General features: G+C 42.1%; 3 protein-coding genes across 5 annotated transcripts in view; 2 read left to right on the top strand and 1 right to left on the bottom strand.

Moving 5' to 3' along the window:
* The first annotated feature begins 799 nt into the window (after positions 1-799).
* Positions 800-5,703, top strand: LOC112224478 (5-hydroxyisourate hydrolase). The gene is made up of 4 exons (XM_024388096.2): positions 800-1,048; positions 1,728-1,873; positions 4,637-4,772; positions 4,911-5,703. The coding sequence occupies exons 2-4, from the start codon at positions 1,737-1,739 to the stop codon at positions 4,998-5,000; spliced, it is 363 nt and encodes a 120-aa protein (XP_024243864.1). The 5' UTR covers positions 800-1,048; positions 1,728-1,736; the 3' UTR covers positions 5,001-5,703.
* LOC112224250 (AFG3-like protein 1) lies at positions 5,641-19,229 on the top strand. The gene is made up of 16 exons (XM_024387740.2): positions 5,641-5,776; positions 6,059-6,140; positions 6,407-6,489; positions 7,604-7,753; positions 7,967-8,038; positions 9,024-9,148; positions 9,301-9,571; positions 13,392-13,529; positions 13,756-13,909; positions 14,134-14,241; positions 14,468-14,593; positions 14,685-14,795; positions 15,602-15,717; positions 17,236-17,436; positions 17,972-18,166; positions 18,615-19,229. Exons 1-16 carry the CDS (start codon positions 5,648-5,650, stop codon positions 18,837-18,839), a joined length of 2,286 nt encoding a protein of 761 aa, XP_024243508.1. The 5' UTR covers positions 5,641-5,647; the 3' UTR covers positions 18,840-19,229.
* Positions 19,230-19,369: 140 nt separating this feature from the next.
* Positions 19,370-19,822, bottom strand: part of LOC112260024 (voltage-dependent calcium channel subunit alpha-2/delta-4-like) — a 91,101-nt gene continuing 90,648 nt past the window's right edge. For all 3 annotated transcript variants that reach the window (XM_042299199.1, XM_042299246.1, XM_042299227.1), the window contains one exon: positions 19,370-19,822. This exon is cut by the window's right edge and continues 2,126 nt beyond it. The gene's annotated coding sequence lies outside the window, so the exon portion shown is untranslated.

Below are 19,822 nucleotides of genomic sequence, written 5' to 3'. Positions count from 1 at the left end.
AATTTTAGTGCACTTTTTAAAATCGTGATTAATCACATTGAAAAAAAAAAACGGAAAATATCCAACATACATAAAAACAACAATGTTATGTCAAAACAAGTTGACATTGAGGTTAAAGAAAGTAAGTATGCTTGATTACCTGATTTGGCTTACCAGTACTTTGGACAAAATCAAGACGCCAATATTCTTAAAATGCTTTTTGTATGAACATTCTTAAAATTACAGCTCAATTTGATCAAATTCTGAATTTGAGGTTGTGATTAATCGCTGCAAATCCTGCTATTAACTCAATTGCATTTCTTAAAATCGTTTGACAGCCCTATTATGTTTAATGAAGCCAGGTGGCTCTTTGTGTTTAATAAATACTAAATGTGAACTATACATTGTGATAGTAGGCTTAGTAAATGTACAACTATGTTCATATAACTGAGTGGTTCAGTTCATTTGACCGTACATTAGAGGAGTAGCCTAGGCCTAGAAAAGTGGTAGCTTATTGATTTCCATTGTTCTCTGTACCCCACTCACTAATTCACCTGACTTGTACAGTATATTCATAAACCAAGTTGTTAACAATTAGCCCAGTGGTTTGGACATTATTATATATATTTTTTTTATCTGTGGACTATTCCAATTTGATTGTGCATTGTCTCTTATCTTGTTATGGGCAATTAAGTCGGACACACAACCACAATAAACACTTTATCAACCATGTGGCCAAACTTTGTCAATATTGACAAGATTAGGAACAGTAAACTTAGGTTATTTTAGAGATAGGTCTGGTCAACCTTTGGCACCTGACGTTTGTTTGCGCATAGTGAATCCAGAGTGAGTTGCCCTCGCAAAGGATGAAAATGAACGATTACTATTCTGTCTTGTTTGATACAACTGCACTATGAGTGAGTGTTGAGCCCCAAATAAACTCTAGTTTCATATTGGCTGTAGAAGTAAAACAACAAGTTATCCGCGTCGAGGAGGACTACACAGCGGCGTCTTCTGTTGTACGTGACAAGGTCCCCTAAATCAAGCCGCAATTCTGCATTGTAACCAGGTAATTACTCATAAAACAGTTTATTAATAACATACAATTATTTTTTTACGAAGCAACTACACTATTAATGTAGCCTAATTTGTTTAGCCTATTTATTGTGCCCAAGCAAAACCATTGAGTATAATTAAATCAAATGAGGTCTCAGCAATTGACCGTCTGCATTGTCATAGGCCTATAGCCTACGTACTGATAATTTGGTAAAATCATAAAATAAGTATTTGATCATGTAGTGTCTTTGGGTGTCTGGAGAAGTTCTCAACAGTCTGTCAGTACGATTGCTATTGAACCGATGGACAAATATTTTTTTTCTCAAAGACTAAAATACACATATGAATAGCTTATTCCATTTACACTAAACGGTGCTCTGCTATTCTTTAAGTAAAACGGAGGCTTCACTGAAGCAAGTGTGCAAAAGAAACAAAGTGACTTGTAAACACATATAGTGGCAGAGACTATGAAGAATAAACATAGGAAAGTAGGGGTTTCAGCCTGTTAAAAGTTTTATAAACATTCAAATGAAAACCGAAGGTATTGGCTATTCTCCCATTATAAACAATGTATATGAACAAAAAGTAAAGGCAACTAAATAAATAGTTATTTGTATTATTATCATCAGAAACTAACACTGAAATATGACTGTAGGACCATCACCACTCCCATGTTGTATCTTTTTCCACAGTCTTCAGAGATGTCTTCCACACTTCCAAACAGCCCCCTGACCACCTATGTGTTGAACACAGGTGACGGAGCCCCAGGGGCAAGAATGGCCCTCAGTCTGCACCGACTGGACTCACTCCTAGTCATCTGGAACCTAGTGACTGTGGGGTAGGGTGAATAGCTAGCTGCCTGATATAATCCTACTACCTAGTGACTGTGGGGTAGAGTGAATAGCTAGCTGCCTGATATAATCCTACTACCTAGTGACTGTGGGGTAGGGTGAATAGCTAGCTGCCTGATATAATCCTACTACCTAGTGACTGTGGGGTAGGGTGAACAGCTGCCTGATATAATCCTACTACCTAGTGACTGTGGGGTAGGGTGAATAGCTAGCTGCCTGATATAATCCTACTACCTAGTGACTGTGGGGTAGGGTGAACAGCTGCCTGATATAGTCCTACTACCTAGTGACTGTGGGGTAGAGTGAATAGCTAGCTGCCTGATATAGGCCTACTACCTAGTGACTGTGGGGTAGAGTGAATAGCTAGCTGCCTGATATAGGCCTACTACCTAGTGACTGTGGGGTAGGGTGAACAGCTGCCTGATATAGTCCTACTACCTAGTGACTATGGGGTAGGGTGAACAGCTGCCTGATATAGTCCTACTACCTAGTGACTGTGGGGTAGAGTGAATAGCTAGCTGCCTGATATAATCCTACTACCTAATGACTGTGGGGTAGGGTGAACAGCTGCCTGATATAGGCCTACTACCTAGTGACTGTGGGGTAGGGTGAACAGCTGCCTGATATAGTCCTACTACCTAGTGACTGTGGGGTAGAGTGAATAGCTAGCTGCCTGATATAATCCTACTACCTAGTGACTGTGGGGTAGGGTGAACAGCTGCCTGATATAGGCCTACTACTGTCTCACTCCTCCCTTTGTGTGTTGCATATACCTTTGGGATTTAGTTAGCCTAGCTTTAGGCCTATTTGTGAAATGTTCACTGCTATTATTAATAGTGATCGACTGATAATGCATGGAGATGCACTACCTTTAGACCCTCACAAACTTCTACAGAGGAACCATTAAGAGCATCCTGTTTCTCCAGAGGGTGGTGCGGTCAGCCCAATGCCTTGTCTCCAGGACATCTACAGCACCTTGTGTCACAGGAAGATTATCAATGACCTCAGACAGACACCTGAGCCACAGCCTGTTCACCCTGCTACCATCTAGAAGACTGAAAAACATCTCCAAGCCATCAGACAAATAGTCAGCACTAGCTGACCTTCTCCCAATACCCTACCCTGAACCTTAGTCACTGTTCTAGCCGCCAACCACCTGGCAAAAACGAAAATCTTACTTTTACATAAGTATTCAGACCCTGTACTCAGTACATTGTTGAAGCACCTTTGGCAGCGATTACAGCCTTGAGACTTCTTGGGTATGACGCTACAAGCTCGGCACACCTGTATTTGTGGAGTTTCTCCCATTCTTCTCTGCCGATCCTCTCAAGCTCTGTCAGGTTGGATGGGGAGTGTCGCTGCACAGCTATTTTCAGGTCTCCCCAGAGATGTTCGATTGGGTTCAAGTCCGGGGTCTGGCTGGGCCACTCTAGGACATTCAGAGACTTGTCCCGAAGCCAATCCTGTATTGTCTTGGCTGTATGGTTAGGGTCGTTGTCCTGTTGGATGGTGAACCTTAGCACCCAGTCTGAGGTCCTGAGCGCTCTGGAGCAGGTTTTCATAAAGGATCTCTCCCTTGATCCTGACTAGTCTCCCAGTCCCTGCCGCTGAAAAACATTCCCACAGCATGATGCTGCCAACACCATGCTTCACCATAGGGATGGTGCTTGGTTTCCTCTAGACGTGACGCTTGGCATTCAAGCCAAAGAGTTCAATATTGGTTTCATCAGACCGGAGAATCTTGTTGGTCATGGTCTGCGAGTCCTTTAGGTGCCTTTTGCCATACTCCAAGTGGGCAGTCATATGCCTTACTGAGGAATGGCTTCTGTCTGGCCACTACCATAAAGGCCTGATTGGTGGAGTGCTGAAGAGATGGTTGTCCATCTGGAAGTTTCTCCCATCTCAACAGAGGAACTCTGAAGCTCTGTCAGAGTGACCATTGGGTTCTTGGTCACCTCCCTGACCAATGCCCTTCTCCCCTGATGGCTCAGTTTGTCTGGGCAGCCAGCTCTAGGAAGAGTCTTGGTGGCTCCAAAATTCTTCCATTTAAAAATGATGGTGGCCACTGTGTTCTTGGGGATCTTCAATGCTGCATACATATTTTGTTACTCTCCTCCAGATCTGTGCCTTGACACAATACTGTCTCGAAGCTCAACGGACAATTCCTTCGACCTCATGGCTTGGTTTTTGCTCTGACATGCATTGTCAACTGTGGATCCTTATAGACAGGTGTGTGGTTTTCCAAATCATGTCCAATCAATTGAATTTACCACAGGTGGACTCCAATCATGTTGTAGAAACATCTCAAGGATGATCAATGGAAACAGGATGCACCTGAGCTCAATTTCGAGTCTCATAGCAAAGGTTCTGAATACTTATGTTTAATACATTTGCAAAATAAATTAAAACATCTCAAAACCTGTTTGCGCTTTGTTATTATGAGGTATTGTATGTAGATTGATGAGGGGGAAAGTATTTAATCCATTTTAGAATAAGGCGTTACGTAACAAAATGTGGAAAAATTCAAGGGGTCTGAATACTTTCCAAATGCACTGTATCTACTGTATTCTGGTCAAACATAAGCATTTTACTGCACCTGCGATAACATCTGCAAAATATGTGTACACGGCCAATAATTGATTTATGCAATTAAATAGATACAAACATACTAATTTTGGGCCATGTCAATTTTGAAACTTGAATATGTGACAAAAACCCGTGCAGAATCATCAACGTTGTCATTATTTTAGAACCACCGACGAAGATGGTCGCTGTCCTGGACTCATCACTACAAAAGCGTTCACGCCTGGGATGTATAAGATGCGTTTTGAGACTGGACAATATTGGGAGAGTTTGGGTCAGAACTCCTTCTACCCATATGTTGAGGTAAGTGGGTATCAGCCATGGACGTATCAATACACCTACTAATACATTTGGCCTAGAGGAATTTCCGGCATTTTTTAAAGATTAAAACCAACAAACCCTTATTATGTTCTGTTTCTTTCTCTTTTTTTTCTTCAACAGATTGTCTTCACTATAACAAACCCCAACGAGAGATTCCACTTGCCCCTGCTCCTGAGCCGCTTCTCCTATAGCACGTACAGGGGAAGTTAGAGCCATCTCTCGTCTGAGCCTCTGCCCGCACTATACCATGGATGTGGTTAATCGAGCTAAAATGCCTACATGTCCAGTTGATACCTAAGTGGTCGAGTTACTGTAGTTTGAAATAGTCATAATGATGAACTGAAGTCAAATGGCTATCACGTGCTGAATATTTAGCTTTTTGCCTGTTCATCATGAATGTACACATTTTGTAATCTACCTGTCAAATTGCTCATCCATGATGCAATCTGCGTGTGTGTTTCTCAGCCAATCACAGAGCAAGATCGAGCTATGCAGAAAGACTCAAAGTCGTCCTATTCGCGCATAAATTAAATAAAGTTAATTAAATCTGTAAACTTGTAATTATTGAACACATATCATCCTTGATATACTGTATTTTCAAGATTGTTATATTTTACATGCAATTGTTGACCATATCCTAAGAATCAACGGAAAAACATTTCCATTCTAATCCAGATTGTCAGGCATAATTTTGGTCAATTTATTGGGGTCCTTAGTGGTCTTGCTCTGACATTCTTGCTGTATGTAATGACTGTGGCTGTTATCCAACACTGTCACACTGATGAACTGTAAGAAGACAGAATATCTAGAACATTTGATATTTTTTCAAAGAGTGGAGGGCAAGTGCCAGCGGGAGAATGGCTCAAATGTTGGGGCTTCTCTCGACGGCTGCTTTGTCTCTACGGATCGCAGTGAGAGCATGTGTACGCAATTCGGTGTCAAGGAACTTCTCTGTGCTGCCCGGCTATCGTGGCTCCACGGTCAGGGTAAGGTTGTTTTGTGTTCGTTAAGCCAACTGAAATTAGGCATAAACTAATTAGCCATTCTAGCTAGTTCTATACAACACAAACAATGGCTAGAACTGTTATTGTGCTGTCAGAACTGTGTGCCTATATTAGTTAGCTAGCTAGCCTAACTACTTCTAGGCAGTGCAGTAACGTTAGGTCAACAAACTAGTTAGCCAAGTTAGCTGTTAGCTAGCTAGCTACACAACCAGTTATAAATCAAACTCTTTCCCATAATCTGGATGTTAATGCTTTCCTCCTCAGAGGCTTGCTCAAAGTAAGTTATTGTCATCTGATGGAATCTTTACATCTCATGGACTACTGTACTCCACTGAGCCGCCAAAAGGTAAGATCCAAGAGACATGTCTAGAAGTGTCTGTTACATAAAATCATGAACTGCAGTGCTATAGAGGCAAATGTTAGTGGTATGCAGTCGAATGAAACATATTTTGTTATCTGAGTGATATCTCCTCAAGGGGAATATTTATCCAAGGGTTTAACCTAGGTTACCCTGACTAGATCTGCCAACCTAGATGATGCTCCTGGGCTCTAACCAACAGTGTCTGCCTGGAGTGGACTGACCTAATGCTGTCATTCACTTTTGATTGGCAGATGGTAAAGGGAAGGAATCAGGTGGCAGTGGAGGCGGAGGGAAAAGAGGAGGAGGGAAAGATTGGTGGAGCCGCATGCAGAAGGTGTGTGATGTGAATGGTCTGTCTTTATAGTATTACACCCTATTCTATGAGGGATATTTGAAATCAAATTGTATTTGTCAGATGCACCGAATACATCAACCTTACAGTGAAATGCTTACTTACAAGCCCTTAACCAACAATGCAGTTGTAAGAAAAATTAAAGAGTAACAATAAAATAACAGTAGCGAGGCTATATACAGGGAGTACCGGTACAGAGTCAATGTGCAGGGCCACAGGTTAGTCGAGGTAATATGTACATGTAGGTATTTACATGTCAAATCAAGGAGCGGGTGGTATTGTTTGTGTGGGTTAAAAGTTTATTTGCCACTTGCACAGGATACAGCAGGTGTAACTTTCCCAACAGTGCAGTAATAATATAGATCATAAAAAATAGAAAACACAAGCGATTCGAGATAAGATGAAAAAACACGAGAATGCAAGTACACTGCGTTTACAAAACATTACTGTACTTTCCTAATTTTGAGTTACATCCCCTTTTGCCTTCAGAACAGCATCAATTTGTCGGGGCATGGACTCTACAAGGTGTCAAGTGTTCCACAGGGACGGTGACCCATGTTGACTCCAATGCTTCCCACAGTTATGTCAAGTTGGCTGGATGTTCTTTGGGTGGTGGACTATTCTTCATGCACATGAGACACTGTTGAATTTGAAAACCCGGCAGCATTGCAGTTCTTGACACACTCATACCAGTGGGTCTGGCACCTACTACCATACCCCATACCCCAAAGGCACTATTTTGTTTTGCACATTCACCCTCTGAATGGCACACATACACAATCCGTGTCTCAGTTGTCTCAAGGCCTAAAAATACTTATTTAATCTGTCTCATCTCCTTCATCTACACTGACTGAAGTGGATTTAACAAATTACATCCATAAGGGATCAAAGCTTTTACCTGGATTCACCTGCTCAGTCTGTCATGGAAAGAGCAGGTGTTCCTAATGTTTTGTACACTCAGTGTATATACAGGTCAGTACCATTCTCAATGTGCAGGGGTACTGGAGTGATTGAGGTAGGTATATATGTGTGTGTGACGTTCTATGGCACTGGATGCAGATACCTCAACATGTTGACCTTTCCTCTGCCTTTCTAGGGTGACATCCCATGGGATGAGAAAGACTTCCGTGCCCTGGCAGTGGTACTAGCTGGGATATCCTCTGCCACGCTCTACTATCAATTCAGAGACACAGGCAAGGAGATCACTTGGAAGGACTTTGTCCAACGCTACCTTGGCAGAGGAATGGTGAGATAAAGTACAACAATTCAGTGAAGAATATAGAGATAATGTTTATAAAAATACATGTTGTTTATTAGTACAATCATAATGCCAAGGTGATGTAACTGCTCAGACGCAGAATTATTTTTTTTCCATTATTTTGTTATATAATTTTTTTTTGTATGTTGCTGTCTGTGCACTGCAAGAATAGGCCTTATGGTTTGTCTGTTCTCTACACAGGTCGAGCGTTTAGAGGTTGTCAACAAACAGTATGTACGAGTCATTCTAGTACCAGGAGCAGAGGCTGATGCGGTAGGTGAAAATTCCATTCTCTGGAATCGGAACAGTGACTCATGATGGGTTCATGTTCATGCCGGTGTGAAGAAGGGCTTTCAGTAGGCTTGATCAAACTAGATTAAATGAGGAAGTTAGTCTTTTGTGAATACAATACTTGAACCCCCATAGCCAACGGCCGCTGACATTTTATGTTTTATTCCTTCCCTGACTTTTTCTAAGTGTTTGTAGTTTACTGTTCATTTGTCAGAATTTAGAAATTAAAAACTCTTGTGTTTGTGGAGCCTTTTTACCCATGACTTTTTTCTCAATCCACCAATGTGCTGTAGGACGTTGGTACCCAGCCAGGGGCTAATGTGTGTCTCTCTCCTCACTGAATTAATGCCAAATGGATGAATGGGGGATAATTGTGCACCTTACTTCACAATGCAATTTAAATGAGGCTTAACTTAATGATAAGCAGGGTGAAGAGGTTGATTTAATTTAGAAAAACCATAGTGTATTGATGAGTTTGTTTTGCCTATTTGTCAGCAGCAAATCATTTGACCTTGCAGGTTGATACCATTCTCTGTAACTGAACGTAAATAATTACTATAACTCTTATTACAAATCGAATCTACAAATAAAGTTTATTAAGTGGATTACACTAATGTTTTGATTGTAAGGGAAACTAAAATAGGCTACAGGCCTATGTTTTTTTTCTAGGACTTATTATATTATACAAAACATGTCCTTGACTCTATCAAACAAATAACTATTGTTATTTTTTTTTATTGATATATTTCCACAAATATTTTGTCATGCAATTAATCCTTTACAATAGTTTATGCACTCTTTATCAAGCGTTGGTGCTTATGTTTGCGCACCTTCCAAGTTAATATGCATCTGATGCATATGCCAAAAGGGGACACTCGGCAACATTATCTAGCCGGTACTGATAGGCTGAAAGGTTCTAGTGGTAAAGAGTATCCATTGACTTGTTGTGTTGGTGGTCTTTCCCCAGAGCTATGTGTGGTTTAACATCGGTAGTGTGGACACCTTCGAGAGGAACTTGGAGGCAGCTCATCACGAGCTTGGCTTGGAGCCCTCTCATAGGGCAGCTGTCATGTACAACTCCGAGAGTGATGGGTGAGTTAATGCCGACACACACACGTATTCATGCCTCAATAGGGCTAGACTATTTCTCACTCTGAGATTTGTTTTATATGTCCAATTTCATGTACAAGCTAACATTTTAACTGACTGTCATCATCATTTTACAATTTTCCTTCCTCCTACAGGTCATTTATGATGAGCATGATTCCAACCTTGCTGTTGATTGGTTTCCTGCTTTTCACCCTGCGGCGGGGACCAATGGGAGGAGGCGCTGGGGGTGGAAGAGGTGGTCCCTTCAGCATGAGCGAATCAACAGCAAAAATGATGAAGGACAACATCAACACCAAGTTCAAGGATGTGGCCGGCTGTGAGGAGGCCAAGCTGGAGATTCTGGAGTTTGTTAACTTCCTGAAGAACCCCCAGCAGTATCTGGACCTGGGGGCTAAGATCCCAAAGGTAAGGGATGGGACAACTCGGCTGGGCGGTATACCGTATGTTACCATATACCGGTATTTACTTTACCTTCTATAACGGTATTTCAATGTTTGGTTTGTTAAATGTGATACGCTACTCTGGCACGTGTACTGTCAGTTTTTATAGTTGACTCTGTTTTGCTTCTTGAGTTGTCTCTCTCTCTCTCTCCTCCAACTGCTGCATGCTGCTAAACACACCAAACCATGCCCCCTGTCACTTAAGGAGAGAGCAGTTGCTTGACCACGGAGTCACGAGCACTTTCTTGCCGTTCACTCTGCATGGTCAGATGGATGCAGCCATGTTGGGGACATGCTGAGTACCACAAGCGTTCTATACACTTAGTTTGTGTATCTTACTGTCTGCAAACTACTATCTGCTAGTTTGTTTTCTTAGCAAGGTGTTGCTAAAATAATTTGCTAATACCTAGTTGGATGGCTAGCTAGCTTGCTAAATGTGCTAACACAGAGAGAACGATGAGCCAGATCTTTCACCAGATGTATAAATGTGAAGCATCCAAGTGGCGTTTCCACTCACTACCAAATATGGCGATGAGAGAAAGCCCAGTGGACAGCAGTGGGAGAAGATGGAGTGAGATGGACATTCACTGACATTCTGCAAATTCTATGAAACATTTGATCACCATACAGTTTTCTGTTTCCAAAACTAGAATCTGTAACAGAGTGGACTAAGTTTTGTAGGCTTTACCCTTTGCCAAAGTTTCTAAAAATGACGTTGTTTAGGAGTAGTGTAAGTGCGAATTGAGTTATTGCACACCCGCACTGCAGAGTAGGTGTTCCTTAACGGAAATATGCAAATAAATTGTAGAATGAGATAGGATCTCACTAGCTCATGCTGCCCACCTCCTTGCTTATTCTTTAAAAAAAGAATCACCTTTATTTAACCAGGTAGGCTAGTTGAGAACAAGTTATCATTAGCAACTGCGACTTGGCCAAGATAAAGCATAGCAATTTGACACATACAACAACACAGAGTTACACAGAATGAACAAAACATAGTCAATAATACAGTAGAACAAAAGAAAACAAAAAGTCTATATACAGTGAGTGCAAATGAGGTAAGATAAGGGAGTTAAGGCAATAAATAGGCCATGGTGGCAAAGTAATTACAATATAGCAAATTAAACATTGGAATGGTAGATGTGCAAGTAGAGATACTGGGGTGCAAAGGAGCAAGATAAATAAATAAATACAGTATGGGGATGAGGTAGGTAGATAGATGGGCTGTTTACAGATGGGCTATGTACAGGTGCAGTGATCTGTGAGCTGCTCTGACAGCTGGTGCTTAAAGCTAGTGAGGGAGATATGAGTCTCCAGCTTCAGAGATTTTTGCAGTTCGTTCCAGTCATTGGCAATGGAGAACTGGAAGGAGACACGACCAAAGGAGGAATTGGCTTTGGGGGTGACCAGTGAGATATATCTGCTGGAGCGTGTGCTACGAGTGGGTGCTGCTATGGTGACCAGTGAGCTGAGATAAGGCGGGGCTTTACCTAGCAGAGACTTGTAGATAACCTGTAGCCAGTGGGTTTGGCGACGAGTATGAAGCGAGGGCCAACCAACGAGAGCGTACAGGTCGCAATGGTGGGTAGTGTATGGGGTTTTGGTGACAAAACGGATGGCACTGTGATAGACTGCATCCAGTTTGTTGAGTAGAGTGTTGGAGGCAATTTTGTAGACGACATCACCAACGTCGAGGATCAGTAGGATGGTCAGTTTTACGAGGGTATGTTTGGCAGCATGAGTGAAGGATGCTTTGTTGCGATATAGGAAGCCAATTCTAGATTTAGTTTTGGATTGGAGATGCTTAATGTGAGTCTGGAAGGAGAGTTTACAGTCTAACCAGACACCTAGAATATGTGGACAACTACAAATACCTAAGGCAGTGTAGCCTAGTGGTTAGAGCATTGGACTAGTAACCGGAAGGTTGCAAGTTCAAATCCCCGAGCTGACAAGGTACAAAATCTGTCGTTCTGCCCTTGAACAGGCAGTTAACCCACTGTTCCTAGGCTGTCATTGAAAATAAGAATTTGTTCTTAACTGACTTGCCTAGTAAAATAAAGGTTAAAAAAAAAAAAAAAGTCAGAGCCGTCCAGAGTAGTGATGTTGGACGGGCGAGCAGGTGCGGGCACTGATCGGTTGAATAGCATGCATTTAGTTTTACTTGCGTTTAAGAGCAGTTGGAGGCCACGGAAGGAGAGTTGTATGGCATTGAAGCTTGTCTAGGGGTTGGATAACACAGTGTCCAAAGAGGGGACAGAAGTATACAGAATCGTGTCGTCTGCGTAGAGGTGTATCAGATTTTCACCAGCAGCAAGAGCAACATCATTGATGTATACAGAGAAGAGAGTTGGCCCAAGAATTGAACCCTGTGGCACCCCCATAGAGACTGCCAGAGGTCCGGACAACAGGCCCTCCAATTTGACACACTGAACTCAGAGAAGTAGTTGGTAAACCAGGCGAGGCAATCATTTGAGAAAACAAGGCTGTTGAGTCTGCCAATAAGAATGTGGTGATTGACAGAGTCGAAAGCCTTGGCCAGGTTGATGAAGACGGCTGCACAGTAATGTCTCTTTTCGATGGCGGTTATGATGTCGTTTAGGACCTTGAGCGTGGCTGAGGTGCACCCATGACCAGCTCAGAAACCAGTTTGCATAGCAGATTGCATTCTGCCCATTGATTTAATTTGCTCCCATTGGAAACAACTGGCTCTGGTCTATCTTGGGTTAGTTTAAAAAATATTTTGTACTATGTGTCAGTGCAAATGTAGCTAGCTAATACTGCCTGATACCAGTGCTGGTGTAGGCCTACAGTAGATAAGCATGTTTGCAACGGTTTCTTATCAGAGAGGAATAAGCGAGGCATGAATATGTTGGCTAGCTAGCGACATGAAGTTAGAAAACATGTATTGTAACATCTAATGAAGGTCACCTGGAAACACTGACCAACACTTTGGTTTCTACCTATATTTTCTTTCTCGTATCATGCTGCGTTGCACAGTGCGGAAATGATAATACAAGTGCGGGAAATGTAGAAATTGATCAAAATGCTAATTTGTTTTATTATTTTTTTGTTTGGAGTTGGATTGAACAGTATAAATGGAGAAAGACTCATTTAAAATCACTTATTTGCCACCCTAGAGTCTTAAACTACTCATAAAGCATATTGAGAACGTTTATTATTTTAAACATAAAATCCCTTCAAATACAATCATACTGTCTTAAAATTTCAAAAGTATTATTATATGATTATTTTGTCCAAATCATCCAGCCCTAGGGACAACATTAGTACCTGGACTCAACTTTGTTCAGTTACACAATGTCACTCGTTCACATTCGCTTGTAAAATGTCCAAACTCGCCAAAAATGACATTTGGTAGTGCCTCGTTTTTTTTCCGTTTCTGCTATTCGCTATTACTTGTGATACATTTTGTTAGCATTCGGGTAATAGACACCCAATGGGCTTTTTAATGTATTTAAAATATAAAAAAATGCACACACTTCTGGACTAAACCGGTAATACCGTAAATCCCGGGATGAGAGAAGGACGGTATTACGATATCAACATCTGGATACCGCTCAACCCTACTGGGGACCAAGATCCCAAAGTTAAGGGATGGGACAACAGCCCAGCAGTCATACTAGTCATGAAATACCTTTCAATGTAGGAAGAAAATGCTTTTTAATTTTAGATGTAGTTTGCTGTCTTTTCACACCCTATGAGAAATGAACATTCCATTATACTGGTATTTAAAATCTCATGTGTTGTGTTGTGCTGTGTTTTCTCAGGGTGCTGTGCTCTCTGGACCTCCAGGCACAGGCAAGACCCTGCTGGCCAAGGCCACAGCAGGAGAGGCCAACGTCCCCTTCATCACTGTCAACGGCTCTGAGTTCCTGGAGATGTTTGTGGGTGTTGGGCCTGCCAGGGTGAGTTCACACTAGAACCAGAGGGAACACTTGCACCTGACTCCATAACATCTGTTTTCAAATCACATGATGTGCATTTTAGATCATAGCTGAAAATAGCGGTATCTACTAGCTATCTAACCACATAGATACATTTCAATCTATTTTACTTGAAATGCATTGCTTACTGTGAGGATGTGAATTAAAATGTTTTAGAGACTTAGTATTGACTGTTTCCCCCCTGTAGGTGAGAGACATGTTTGCCATGGCCCGGAAGAACGCCCCCTGTATTCTGTTTATAGATGAGATAGACGCCGTGGGTCGCAAGAGGGGCGGGGGGAATTTTGGTGGCCAGAGCGAGCAGGAGAACACTCTCAACCAGCTGCTAGTGGAGATGGATGGTGAGTATGAGAAATGAGATCGCAAACTATCACACTCTCTATCATATTGCTGGTTAATCTCATAGGTGTCCCCTATTTATGAAATAATAACTGTTATTATGTGACAATGGTGCTCTGATGTCATCTGTTATAAAGCTGTTGTTTTCTGCTTTACTCTAAAATGTTTACTTAATGAACTGTAATGCATATAGTGTGAGGGTAATTCCCTAGTGTTTTTCTTTTAGGATTCAACACCAGCACTAATGTCGTCGTCCTGGCTGGCACCAACAGACCAGACATCTTGGATCCTGCACTCATGAGGCCTGGCAGATTTGACAGGCAGATTTACATAGGTATGGAGTCTTTCAATTGAACTGGAGTTCAGGCTGTGCTGTGGTAATTTCAGTGAAATGTCAACATACAGCATATTGATATTCATATTGAGAAGTACTACCCATTCGGTAAGACTTTATGTACATCTAAGGATTTCATAACACATTTATAACCCATACATAACAATTTCCTAATCAGCAGACTAAATGAGCCTTTCATGAAATCCAATACATGTCCATGTTTCAGGCCCACCTGACATCAAAGGCAGGGCGTCCATCTTCAAAGTGCACTTACGGCCCATCAAACTGGACCCTGCTATGGACAAAGACGGACTGGCCAGGAAGATGGCTGCCGCCACACCAGGCTTCACAGGCAAGTTGAGCTGCTCTGTGTGAGAGATGGCCATGTTGATTATCATGTGAATGTTTTTGAAACATCCTCTCTGTCTTCCTGTCTTCACCAGGAGCCGACATAGCTAACGTGTGTAACGAGGCAGCCCTCATTGCTGCTAGACATCTCAACCCACATGTGGAAGGGAAACACTTTGAGCAGGCCATCGACAGGGTCATTGGAGGTGGGTTGTAAATGTTGTAATGTCCTTGTATTATTATGTTATCTCAGCTTTGTGAATCAGTGTTCATTAAATCAACTATAGCTATGACAATAAATATTTCTCAACAACCTATTTTCCCTGAGAAAACTAATGACGATAACAAGATGAGACGCCATGGAAAAACATTTTAGTTGACAAAAATGTGACAAGATGAGAAATCCACTTGACTATTGGACATTCAATTTGACATAAACCCGCTGTGCACAGTAGTCTATTCCACATTGAGTCAACGTGGAAACAATGTTTACTCAACCAGTGTGTGCCCAATGGGAAGCTTCTTTTCATCTGTTTAGTCCAATCATAAGCATGCATGCCAAGTATTTAATGCAATCCTCTCATTGGCAGAATTAACGTCAGTTGCGTGATCTGATTGAGCCGATCTGCCCGGCTCTCCCACACAGCTCCCAGGCTGTCATTCAGTCACTCGTCATTCAGTCACTCGTCAATCTTTTGAACTGATGGGCAGCCAGCTAGTTACTTCAATTGTAACTAGCTTAAACGAGAAACAATCATTTTTACCATCTCTTGCTTTCATGTAGGCTTTGAAAGTAAAACAAATACACTGACTAATATGTGACTAAAATGACTAAAACTAGACAAATTGTCCCAGAGTTTTAGTCAACTGATTATAACTAAAAATAAGAAGGATGAAATTACTAAAATGGGACTTAAAGGTGTTTTAGTCATAGACACGAACACAAAAAAACAACTAATTCTAATAGAATGGTGGAGATATAACCCTGCTGTCTGTCTCTCTCTGTCTGTAGGTCTTGAGAAGAAGACCCAGGTTCTGCAGCCCAATGAGAAGAAGACTGTAGCGTACCATGAGGCTGGCCACGCCATAGTGGGTTGGTTCCTGCAACATGCTGACCCACTGCTGAAGGTACAGTAACTCCCTCTTTTAAAGGTCTGGTTTTGTTTACCTGGCTGTTTGGTTGGGGGTTGCTAACCAGAGAAATATATATTTTTTTTTTACTAGCACATTTGCATGTGACTTTCATAATGCAGTTTTGACACTGCACACAACAGACAGCTCAGCAGCACCTTCCACCGTGTGTTGGTGAATAGAGCAGGGTATCCCAAACTCTGTCTTGACACCCCCGTGTGCACGTTTTGTTTTTGCCCTAGCACTACTCAGCTGATTCAAATATTCAAAGCTTGATGATTTGGTTATTTGAATCAGCTATATAGTGCTAGGGCAATAACAATCTCTCGCAATACTGTCCAGTCTCAAAACGCATCTTATACATCCCAGGTGTGAAATAGTATACATATCATCCAAGTCCCACTGCAGTACTGTTCACATGGTCATACTGAACAGTTTCTGACATTGGCTTGCAGACGGGTCAATGACTGTGTCTGTCACACAACTGGATCACAGGTTGGAATATGGGGATATTGAATGGATTTGAGTGGGGTTCTAAAATAATAATTTTGATTCTCATGCATGGGTTTAACACACATTTAGGTTTCAAAATTGACATGGCCCAAAATGAGTACGTTTGTCTCAATTGCATAAATCAGTTATTGGTCAAGTACACATACTTTTGGTCATGTAATGTATGTGGACACCTGCTCGTCGAACATCTCATTTCAAAATAATGGGTGTTAATATGGAGTTGGTCCCCCCTGCAATAACAGCCTCCACTCTTCTGTGAAGGCTTTCCACTAGATGTTGGAACAATGCTGCCGTGTCTTGCTTCCATTCAGCCACGAGCATTAGTGAGGTCGGGCACTGATGTCGGGTGATTAGGCCTGGCTTGCAGTCGGGTATTCCGGCTTGTGGCTGAAATAGTCAAATCCACTAATTTGAAGGGATGTTCACATACTTTTGTGTATATAGTGTATTTTGCAGATGTTATCGACGGTGCAGAGAAATGCTTATATTTTTTGCTCCAACAGTGCAGTATAGCAAACAATACACACAAATCCCCAAAATAAAGAAATGAAGAAAAAACTGGAATCAGTAGGAGAATGGGAGAACTGTTTGAGCTCATTTTGCTGTATAACTATGAGTCAAGAGAGCAAACTAGGTCCCCATGACGGGTAGCAGTCTGCAGGCATAGCGGTCTCTTTGTGTGGACATTTAAGGCTTACGTCATGAGGTGCTTTATGGCCCAATTCAATCAAATGTCCATTCTGCATTTGAAAAATCACATTCTGCAGGTTCAGCTCCATATTTTTCTCTTTGCATTGAGGATCTCTTGCAGAGTGAGTTTGATGGAAATGTTTGGATATGACTTGATGTGATTTATTTGATCATTTAAAAACACAATTCAACCACACGTGTTGATACAATGAGATTAAAAGATGTGGCATGTGTGATCTAGAGGAGCAGGATTTGTAAAGTTGCTTTTCTGTCATTATTCTAATGCCATGTGTCCCTTTTCTCTTCCCCTAGGTGTCCATCATCCCCAGAGGGAAGGGTTTGGGCTATGCCCAGTACCTCCCCAAGGAGCAGTACCTGTACACGCGGGAGCAGCTGTTTGACAGGATGTGTATGATGCTGGGAGGACGTGTGGCTGAACATGTCTTCTTTGGGAAGATCACCACTGGAGCCCAGGACGACCTGAAGAAGGTCACCCAGTCAGCCTACGCACAGGTACCCTACTGTATGGCATTCAGAGGAAAGTTCAAGCGCTGCACTTTAATTGATAGCTAAGCTAACGTTTCAGCCTCAGACCCTTCAGAATGAATCCCCAGAGCTTTTAAAATGAATCCCCAGTTACAATCGATGGTTAAAAAAAGCTATGGTTACTATTCAACAGTGTTGATAGAAGTTTGTCTTAGGAAATGTTACTGTCTATTATAAACTGGGTGGTTTGAGTCCCTGAATGCTGATTGGCTGATAGTCGTGGTATATCAGACTGTATACTACAAGTATGACAACGTTTATTTTTTACTGCTCTAATTACGTTGGTAAACAGTTTATAATTAAGCACCTCGGGGGGTTTGTGTTATATGGCCAATATACCACGGATAAGGGCAGTGTCCAGGCACTCTGCGTTGCATCGTGTATAAGAACAGCCCTTAGCAATGGTATATTAGCCATATAACACACCCCCTCGGGCCTTATGGCTTAATTATCTCACAGTACCTGTTGTATTTCTGATCCCCACATCTCTTCCTGTCTCCAGATAGTGCAGTTTGGGATGAGTGAGAAGGTAGGCCAGGTGTCTTTCGACCTTCCTCGGCAAGGGGAGATGGTGATGGAGAAGCCTTACAGTGAGGCCACTGCAGAGCTCATAGACCAGGAGGTCAGAGACCTGGTGGACAGCGCCTATCAGAGGACCATGGAGCTGATTGTGGACAAGAGGGAGTGCGTGGACATGGTGAGAATTGCATTGACCTAAGTGAACATCACGTAGTTCTAAGGTTTTCAGATTTTCAGATTACTCTGTCATGTCCTGCTCGATTGTCAAGGGATTCTTACTGGGTGTAAAGATGGGGAAACAGCACCACTGACCGCCCCACCACCGTTGTTATTATAGCAGAGCTGAGGAGCGTTGTGCAGCATGGTAAAAAAATGATGGCAGTACATATTGTGCTCTTCTATCGTGTGTGCAATGTCTGATGAGGAAAAAACTGTGTTGATGGTTTGCAGTAACTTCTTTGTTGTAATATCTCAAAACGTACGTGACCGTTTCACCATTAAGGATGGCAGCTTTAAGATCAAACAGAAATATAGTAGACCCTAGAGCTGCTGTCTGGCTCTTTATCATGTTCACCCTGTGTCATGAATGTCACTGGGACCCCACCGTTCCTCTCTCTTCACCCCAGGTGGGGAAGCGTCTCCTGGAGAAGGAGGTCCTGGACAAGGCAGACATGCTGGAGCTGCTGGGGCCACGGCCATTTGAGGAGAAGTCAACCTATGAGGAGTTTGTGGAGGGGACAGGCAGCTTTGAAGAGGACACCAGTCTGCCAGAAGGCCTGAAGGACTGGAACCAGGAGAGAGGGGACCTAGCTGAGGAGCTGGACACAGCCAAGGAGAAACAGGCCCAATAGGCAGCACAAACGGTGACAGGCAACCTCTTAACCCAACCTCTGTCTTAGCACACACCAGTCATGTAGCCTAGGCAGAGAGGAGGGTTGGGTGACTTAGCATAGTACACTGCCCCCGGATATATTTATCGGAGTGCAAAACAAACTTTCAATCAGAATGCAAATCTTTCAATGCCTTATTATTGGCCATATTGGAGGTGCGCCTCATGGTACTCAAAGGTTAATTTAATGGACAGTGGACACATTGTGTTTGAGAGATTTTATCTTTTTATGAGTTGCATGTGTTCTCTTTCTCCACATAAATAATTTTGTCAACTGAATCATGTACATTTGCCTCGTGTTTTGATATCTTCAGCTATTTATTTCAATAAAAGGGGCTTCCTCCCAACTGTTTCTTTCCCTCCCACAAATGAATGCTACATTTCAAAACATGTCGTTCATCTCTATATACCAATGACATAAAGGTGCTGGTTATGAACAATGTTAATATCCTAGTTCATCAAAATGCTACTGGCAGAAAGATAAAAAATATACTCCCCTGGATGTGTTGAAATGTGCACTGCCTCTTCCATCTCTCAGCCTTGCACGGGTAATTGGTGATTAAGCCCTCACACTACAACTGTATAGTGTGGTGTTAAGCCCAGTTTATACCTGGTGCTAACATGGTTCCTTTTTCCTGATCTTGTCTACATTCCGATTGTGCCCGTATTTCCAGAAATGTGTCTATTAGCCATCCACTGTTTCTGGATTGTGACCAGATGTCCTGTTCCTACTTTTATGCAGATGTTTTCACAGCTATCCTTTCTAAATAATATTTATTGTAAAACCTATTGATGTACTCAGTCAATGATGCCACTTAGAGGGCAGAATACTTATTTTAAATAGTTTCTCTGTCCAGATCTGTCTACACTTGCAAGATATTCAGACACAATGTGTGGGCAGGATGATCTGATCACAATCGGATCACAATGTGTTTTGATTGAGCC

The sequence above is a fragment of the Oncorhynchus tshawytscha genome, linkage group LG01 (assembly GCF_018296145.1).
Source record: "Oncorhynchus tshawytscha isolate Ot180627B linkage group LG01, Otsh_v2.0, whole genome shotgun sequence".
NCBI classification, from domain to species: Eukaryota; Metazoa; Chordata; class Actinopteri; order Salmoniformes; family Salmonidae; genus Oncorhynchus; species Oncorhynchus tshawytscha.
This window is presented reverse-complemented; position numbering and strand designations above follow the sequence as displayed.